This window comes from Megalops cyprinoides, chromosome 12 (assembly GCF_013368585.1).
Source record: "Megalops cyprinoides isolate fMegCyp1 chromosome 12, fMegCyp1.pri, whole genome shotgun sequence".
Taxonomy (NCBI): Eukaryota; Metazoa; Chordata; class Actinopteri; order Elopiformes; family Megalopidae; genus Megalops; species Megalops cyprinoides.
Genome location: NC_050594.1, coordinates 213,619 through 222,627, shown reverse-complemented (window position 1 = coordinate 222,627; position 9,009 = coordinate 213,619). Strand labels below are relative to the sequence as shown.

The 9,009-nt window shown below is 48.5% G+C and overlaps 1 protein-coding gene across 1 annotated transcript in view; it reads left to right on the top strand.

The window, feature by feature from the left end:
• The first annotated feature begins 208 nt into the window (after positions 1-208).
• Positions 209-9,009, top strand: part of disp2 (dispatched homolog 2 (Drosophila)) — a 25,527-nt gene continuing 16,726 nt past the window's right edge. Inside the window, exon 1 of the mRNA XM_036542065.1 lies at positions 209-526. Coding sequence (XP_036397958.1) covers positions 435-526 — 92 coding nt within the window. The 5' untranslated portion in view covers positions 209-434. The remainder of the gene's footprint in view (positions 527-9,009) is intronic.

Below are 9,009 nucleotides of genomic sequence, written 5' to 3'. Positions count from 1 at the left end.
ACAAATAGGCCTATGTTACGTTTAAACTGAATTTGGAACCTAGTAATGCTAAAGGCGAACGTATTCCTGTCGATTTCTAGCAGGGGGATAGCTGCAAGCGCCAGAATGATAATATCACCGTATAACCGCCGTATCCACGAGCGCCACCCTCGCTTCAGCAGCGACCGTTCGGGTCTCGGTCAATTCCGTGCAATAAGCGGCGGCAGCATCGCGTCCGCGTCATCCAATGGCAGAGGCGCCTGTGCCAGGCATCCATTCGCTATCGTAGAATTTAACTGACACACTGGCTCTTCCTTTGCAGAATCGGGCACCAGAGACCTTGAGTTTAAAATCTAAAATACTTTCGCTCGATTTTAAGCGGCTATTCACTAATGTTATTGCATCAATAATTCATTTTTAGTATTAACCAATTTTTACCACGGGGAGCAACTGCTATGGATGCTCGTTCGGTTTCTGAGGAAAACGCTCATGTTATAATAATGGATTCAACAACAGCTGAGCGACCTGCACAGGAAGGCTCTCAAAGGTACGGATTGTTCTTTACATTGAGCCTTACTGCGATTGACAGTGTCTTAATCGAATACGGTGTCTTTGGGCATTTCGTTCCTGTGTCAAATTCAACCATGACTGTGTGCATTTTCCAGTTTTCTTCTATTTTTCCCTCCATGCCTTAAGGTTGCAATGAAATGCTTGCATCTGCATGATCAGTGCAGCGATTCAGTGCCGCGAAGGGCGACTTTAATAGCCGTTTTCAAACGCTTTGTAAATGCGTTATGAAAATGAATTGTCACCGGTTTGTAACACATGCACATACCGGTCCGCGAGGACGAAGCGCGGGGACGTACAGATAATAGTCGTGTTATCTCAAGAACGTAGCTCTTTTCCATTATGGTTAGTTGATTTATTTGTATTTATCATAATAATTGGTGGAATGTGATCCAGTATAATGCTGATAATAATACAAATAATTATATAATATTAAGACTACTTCAAATAATGGATGGTTCACGTAATTTCTCAGTTATTGCTTGCCAAGATGCTTTATATATTCACATATGGTAGCGATAATTCAAAGAGGTTTCTTCGGTGGGGACAAATAGTACTCTATCGTTATTACTACAAGTAAAGAATTTCCTGTTTTTCCAAGTATGCCTGCCACATTGGTGTTATTTGACTAATGGTTTTAGCAGATTGCCTTGTAATGATTACCGATATTGAAATGTGTTTGGGTGAAAATATTTATAATACAGTGTATTATGAGGCTTTTATTAAAAGCAATATGTATCGTATTCATTTAATCTCTTCAGAACATCTACTGCTTCTTCTGTAAATACATTTTGCTTAAGTCAGCTATACGACACAATTTACCCAAAGACTGAAAGAATATAAAAAACTGTCACGACAGGCAAAGATGCAAACAGAACTGACAGGAAACTTTAAAAGGGCTGACATCTGTGCCGGCTCCTCCTGCAGAATGAGACACATCGACCCTCTGCCCAAAACACGGTTTCTGTGTGTAGCGATTGCATACACAGGCCCACCATGGCAATGGATGGATTTTGTTCTGGTTTTCAGAATCAAATGTGAAATGCCTTAGAGATTTCTCTGTCATTGTGGCAAGAAAAAGAAAAACTTTGTCCAGAGAAATAGTGCCATTATTCAGACACACACATACTCCTTTCTTTAAATAAAAAGCACTAGTTTATGGATAAACAGGAAAGTGTGTCTCCTTCCCTTTGATTCAGACACACAACTAAATAACTGACATGCATACATTGTCTGGCAGTGCTAGTCCAGGTATTAAGCATTAAGGATATTCACTCATGAAATATGTGCATTCATCACATGTTTTAAAGTTTTAAAGTGTAAATACAATGCAGACACTATGGGGCAGTGACCTGACATTCACATTTTTTCAGTCCTTCCTGGCAGGGGCCACAGCACAGACAGTTATTTGGGATGGTTTATCTCCAGCTTTTTTCATTTAAAAGGGGAAAAGACTTTCATTTATCCAACCAGAGAAGCAATCAAGCTGTTCATGTAATCATGGACTGGAGTGACTTATGAAGTAAGGCTTTGTTTTTTGCGACAGGGGGAGAAGGTGTGTCTGTGATTCCCTGTAAATAATGACAGCACATAGAGCAGAATGGTACTCACCGCTCAGCACCCTGCAGCCTCCGAGGGCCTGTCTGTGCACCCTCTGTGCCCACGTGCGGGGACACACACAGGGCTGGCACTGCACCACAGCACGCGCGGGCCTTCCAGGCCCTCATGGCTACGCTCGTGGAAAGCATCTTGATGACGACCTCTGGCTGCGACCCCCCACCCCCTCATCCCCACCCTCCATCTGTGAAGTGTGGGAGTGGAAAATGTCCTGCTTTCACAGTGAGGCAGAGATTCCAGGAAAACACACAGTCAGCCCATACACACTATAGCCTCATCAGCTTCACACACCAGCAGTAACAACACAGGGTGGACCCACAGGTAAACCCGCACCTGCCGTAAGCCTGTAAATATTATGAACCGTTTTGAACCTCAGTGCCCTGCTGTGCTGCAGCCTCTCTGCTCAGTGAAAGAGTGGCCAGCAGCTGCTGCTCTCCAGCCTCGATGGTTTGGCCTCTCACATTTACCCCAGAGTGTTACACTGACTCTGGGTCAGTGATTTTTGAGCTTTGCAGCAAAGCGTGCCGTCAGTGCTGCACATGATCATGCTCAGCAGCAACACACTTCCTGCGCTCACAGCAGCGACTCACCGCCCGCACTCACAGCAGCGACTCACTTCCTGCGCTCACAGCAGCGACTCACCGCCCGTGCTCACAGCAGCGACTCACCACCTGCGCTCACAGTAGCGACTCACCGCCCGCGCTCACAGCAGTGACTCACCACCTGCGTTCACAGCAGTGATTCACCGCCCGCACTCACAGCAGCGACTCACCGCCCGTGCTCACAGCAGTGACTCACAGCAGCGACTCACTTCCTGCGCTCACAGCAGCGACTCACCACCTGCGTTCACAGCAGTGACTCACAGCAGCGACTCACTTCCTGTGCTCACAGCAGCGACTCACCGCCCGCACTCACAGCAGTGACTCACAGCAGCGACTCACAGCAGCGACTCACAGCAGCGACTCACCGCCCACGCTCACAGCAGTGACTCACTTCCTGCGCTCACAGCAGCGACTCACCGCCCACGCTCACAGCAGTGACTCACTTCCTGCGCTCACAGCAGCGACTCACAGCAGCGACTCACAGCAGCGACTCACCGCCCGCGCTCACAGCAGCGACTCACCGCCCACGCTCACAGCAGTGACTCACAGCAGTGACTCACCACCTGCGCTCACAGCAGTGACTCACCGCCTGCGCTCACAGCAGTGACTCACCGCCTGCGCTCACAGCAGCGACTCACCACCTGCGCTCACAGCAGTGATTCACCGCCTGCACTCACAGCAGTGATTCACCGCCTGCACTCACAGCAACACACAGCAGTGACTCACCGCCTGCGCTCACAGCAGTGACTCACCACCTGCACTCACAGCAGTGACTCACCGCCCGCACTCACAGCAGCGACTCACCACCTGCGCTCACAGCAGTGATTCACCGCCTGCACTCACAGCAGTGATTCACCGCCTGCACTCACAGCAACACACAGCAGTGACTCACCGCCTGCGCTCACAGCAGCGACTCACCGCCTGCGCTCACAGCAGTGATTCACCGCCTGCACTCACAGCAACACACAGCAGTGACTCACCGCCTGCGCTCACAGCAGCGACTCACCGCCTGCGCTCACAGCAGCGACTCACCGCCTGCGCTCACAGCAGTGACTCACCGCCTGCACTCACAGCAGTGACTCACCGCCTGCGCTCACAGCAGCGACTCACCGCCCACGCTCACAGCAGTGACTCACAGCAGTGACTCACCACCTGCGCTCACAGCAGTGACTCACCGCCTGCGCTCACAGCAGTGACTCACCGCCCACGCTCACAGCAGTGACTCACAGCAGTGACTCACCACCTGCGCTCACAGCAGCGACTCACCGCCTGCACTCACAGCAGTGACTCACCGCCTGCACTCACAGCAGTGACTCACCGCCTGCACTTACTGGATGGTTTGTGCTTTTTAAACTGAGCACAGAAAGTTCAGTGGGGCTACTAGCCCTCAAGTGTGGAAATAACACAAGCTCCTCTCACCTGTACAGAAAACTCAGCCACTCATCACACCTGTAGAGAGAACTCAGCCACTCAGCACACCTGCTCATCACACCTGTACAGAGAACTCAGCCACTCAGCACACCTGCTCATCACACCTGTACAGAGAACTCAGCCACTCAGCACACCTGCTCATCACACCTGTACAGAGAACTCAGCCACTCATCACACCTGTACAGAGAACTCAGCCACTCATCACACCTGTAAAGAGGACTCAGCACTCATCACACCTGTAGAGAGAACTCAGCCACTCATCACACCTGCTCATCACACCTGTACAGAGAACTCAGCCACTCAGCACACCTGCTCATCACACCTGTACAGAGAACTCAGCCACTCATCACACCTGTACAGAGAACTCAGCCACTCAGCACACCTGCTCATCACACCTGTACAGAGAACTCAGCCACTCATCACACCTGTACAGAGAACTCAGCCACTCATCACACCTGTAAAGAGGACTCAGCACTCATCACACCTGTACAGAGGACTCAGCCACTCATCACACCTGTAGAGAGAACTCAGCCACTCAGCACACCTGCTCATCACACCTGTACAGAGAACTCAGCCACTCATCACACCTGTAAAGAAGACTCAGCACTCATCACACCTGTACAGAGAACTCAGCCACTCATCACACCTGTAAAGAGGACTCAGCACTCATCACACCTGTACAGAGAACTCAGCCACTCATCACACCTGTAAAGAGGATTCAGCACTCATCACACCTGTAAAGAGGACTCAGCACTCATCACACCTGTACAGAGAACTCAGCCGCTGAGCACTCCTGCTCATCACACCTGTACAGAGAACTCAGCCGCTCAGCACACCTGTACAGAGAACTCAGCCACTCAGCACACCTGTAGGGGAACAGCCTGACAGTCACTGTCAGACAGGACCCAGCATCAGCCTCTGTGGTTAGATCACATACAGGAGCAGCAGATATGCGACTGGATTCTTTACACAAGTGAATGAATGAGAGTCTGGGTTTCATTTCTTTTCAAGCCTTAATAACTCCATCAAAAGCCTGTCTGCATCAGAACAGTGGATCGAATCTGTTAGCAAAAATACTTCTAAAAGTTAATGATGTCAGAGCTATGATCCAATTAAATATTTAAAGCACAACTGTCTTACCAATGATGTACAGTAACTGTAAAATGGAGGCATAGAGATTGTGTTTACTCATCAGTTTGCTCTCAGGGGAATAGGCATTAGCTGAAACAGCACAGCTTGCAAACTGATGCATAGTGAGATAAGCACCTCAGTTCTGAGAGATTCCTCCTTTCCGGGTAGTGCTCGTACAGTGCTCGCATGCGTTTGTTATTATGTGACTGTGTTTAGACCAAAGCCTTGGAGTCGTTATTTAAGAGCTCTGCACTCTGTCTACACACCTTAGTTCTCTCTGTTTTAAGGCCAATTAACTGCGGTGCATATTTTTTGCATTTGGAAGCAGAGCTCTGTTTCAAAGGGGACAGAAATACGGTTATTACTGATGCCTGGTGATGAGAATGAAATTTATTCACCTAAAATGTAACCCACTGACAAGGCAGACACGAAGCGATTTTTCATGCGTGCTAAGAGTGTCCCTGTGAATTCCGTATTTTGCATTTAAATACCCAACTCATAACAACAGCTGCCGGAAACATGCAGGGACAGTGGCCCGCTCGAAATAACCTCATCAGATTTCAGTCGCACATGGAGTTTACTTTTTCTTAGCAACAAGCAATGCATAACAATGTATAATTACAGGGAGAGTGTCAGAGCAGCAGAGAGGATCAAACACACCCGGTCATTCGGAAGCCGTCTCCAGCACTTCCCTTATTACACTTTCATGAGGATGTGTGCTGTTGATGGGTGTGCTGTGCACATGATGAAAATAACCCCACAGCACAGCTTATTAAAGTCCCTGTGTGCTTCAAAACCCCAGTTTCCTCCGCTGGGCTGACAGTTTCCACATTTGATATTTCAGTAGCTCTAATAATATTAATTTGCTTTGCAGATGTTCCTGCTCAGTATAAAGGCACAGAGAGACCTGTTCTAGTCTCAGACAGAATGCCGCCAGAAAGTGTCTGTCATGGCCTTATCTAGAATCCTGGACAACCCTTTTGAAGGACACTGAAATGAGAGGCATGTTAGATGGGAAAACATACAGCAGTATCTTTCTCCATCTCTCTCTATGACCCTTTTTTTTCCTGTGTAAGGGAGTGTTTAAAAACAATAGAAGTGGTTAACTGCGTATTAAAAAAACCCAATAACTTCAAAGCTCCAATAGTGCTTCCCTCTGCAGTTTTTATTTTTGGAGAGGAGCAGGGCAAGACAGCAGGAATTATCAACTCCAAGATGCTCTGCTTCAGAGCCTTGCTCTGGTCCCGTTATTTAGAAATCACCTCCTGTCCAGGAGCCAAAGTCTAATTTAGGAATACATTTTTGAGACTGTCAACAATGGTGATGTGGTGAAAGAAGATTTGTTAAGCATTTTACATGTGTCTACTTTGTGAAATGTATGGCTTCACATTGTCATGACCAAGCTTTGATATTATAAAATGTAAAAAACCTGTGTATGGCAATTTAGGTGGGCTACACTTATCTGCTATACCTCGATAATGAAACAGATCATGCATTTGGAAGTGTCTCCATTTTGTTACTGTGGATTTGTGACTATGTATGCTGTTTGTATTACCTATGCGCAAAGCTGTGTGAGCAATTACCCAGAAAAGGTGAAAGCCAATCTGCCACTATTGCTGATTCTCTCCACATCTATTTTGATCTAATTAGCTGAGATGGTGACAACAAGCATCAATTGAGGCTAGTAACTGATTCGCTTACAGATGGGCTCCAGTCAAAAATACTGATTCTAATTTCCACTGTTACTTAGACAGTGGGGACAAATAAAGATTACTTGGAATGGGCAGTCTTTTAACCAGGACAGAAGCATGACGCAGATGGGCCCATGGAGCTAGGATGAGAACAGACTAAACCCCAGCACCCTATACCTGCACACCCTCACTGCAATCATGTCATGCAAATATATTTCCTTTAGCTGCAGGTGACACAGATCCATAACTCAAATGCTGGAAAACTAGCTATCCAATAAAGCTTTGTAAAGAGTACAGTTAGGGTTTGGGTTAGGGCAGAGCAGCTGCTCAAATGAGCAATTTACAGTGGGACAGTAGTGAAGAGGGCTTAATCGGTTCACCCTTCTGTACTATTTTTCATATTGTGGAACATTTTCCTTGCATTGTTTCCAAATTAGTATTTGCTACATTTCTTTTAGTGAACTACCCAGCTGCAGCTTTCTCAGGGTGGAGGGACTGCAGTAGAATATTGGGTGATGGGACTTTAGAATATTAGGTGGGAATGTAGATTATTGAGCAATGAGGAGGTAGAGTGTTGGCTGGTGGGACAGCAGCAGTGCTGCAGAGTGTTGGGTGTTGGGGTGATGCAGAATTGGGCAGTGGAGCTGTAGTGTTGGGGTGATGCAGAATTGAGCAGTGGAGCTGCAGTGTTGGGGTGATGCAGAATTGGGCAGTGGAGCTGCAGTGTTGGGGTGATGCAGAATTGGGCAGTGGAGCTGCAGTGTTGGGGTGTTGGGGTGATGCAGAATTGGGCAGTGGAGCTGCAGTGTTGGGTGTTGGGGTGATGCAGAATTGGGCAGTGGAGCTGCAGTGTTGGGGTGATGCAGAATTGGGCAGTGGAGCTGCAGTGTTGGGGTGATGCAGAATTGGGCAGTGGAGCTGCAGTGTTGGGGTGTTGGGGTGATGCAGAATTGGGCAGTGGAGCTGCAGTGTTGGGGTGATGCAGAATTGGGCAGTGGAGCTGCAGTGTTGGGGTGTTGGGGTGATGCAGAATTGGGCAGTGGAGCTGTAGTGTTGGGGTGATGCAGAATTGGGCAGTGGAGCTGCAGTGTTGGGGTGATGCAGAATTGGGCAGTGGAGCTGCAGTGTTGGGGTGATGCAGAATTTGGCAGTGGAGCTGCAGTGTTGGGAAGAGCAGGCAGTTGCTGGGTGAAGGCTGTGGGGCTGAGCAAGCCGGGCAGGGGAGCTGTGTCAGTGCGGGAGATTCACGCCGTCTCCTGCATGCAGGGTATGTGGCCCTGTTCCGCCTGAGCTGCCAAGAGCTTCTCGAACCTCCCCCACTCTGTTCTCCTAAGAGCAGAAAATTACCATGAATAATACAGAGCTGCTGCAGGGAGGAGAGAGCAGCACAGAGAGGAGGGACTGGCGATAAACAGAGGCCTATTGCAGGTCTGTGGCTCTGTGAGGGTCTGCCATGGAAGACTGAGGCAGCAGAGCTCGGAGTGCACGTCAGGACAAGCCGGAGCGCATCTGTCTCACGGGGTTAACACCAGAGCTGTGTCAACACACCAAAGCAATGCTGGAGGAAGTGAACGGAGCAGCATTGTATCTCAGAATCACACGGACTGCAGTGAAAAGCTCAAAAACTGAAAGAGACCAAACAGCTGGCTATGAGAACTGATCTTTACATCTTTTTCAGGCCCCTAACATTCTCTGAACCTAAACAGCACCTTCCCCAACCTATCTGTTAGTATGTAGTGAAAACAGGTTTTGGATTGGGGCTCCTGGGTAGTTCACTGCTCAAGGTATTCACTTTGAGAGCAAGCTGAGCTCCGTGGCCCTGTGGTCCAATCCTGGCCATGACATCAGTCAATGATGACTGGAAACATGTAGCAATGGAAGAAATGAGCTTTGTTCCTCTGGGCAAAGGGGGTGGGTTTGACTGGCCAGAGGTTCATCCTTCCCTTCGCAGCGAAGCGACCCCTGCTGGTCAGTCGGGTGGCCCATGTAAA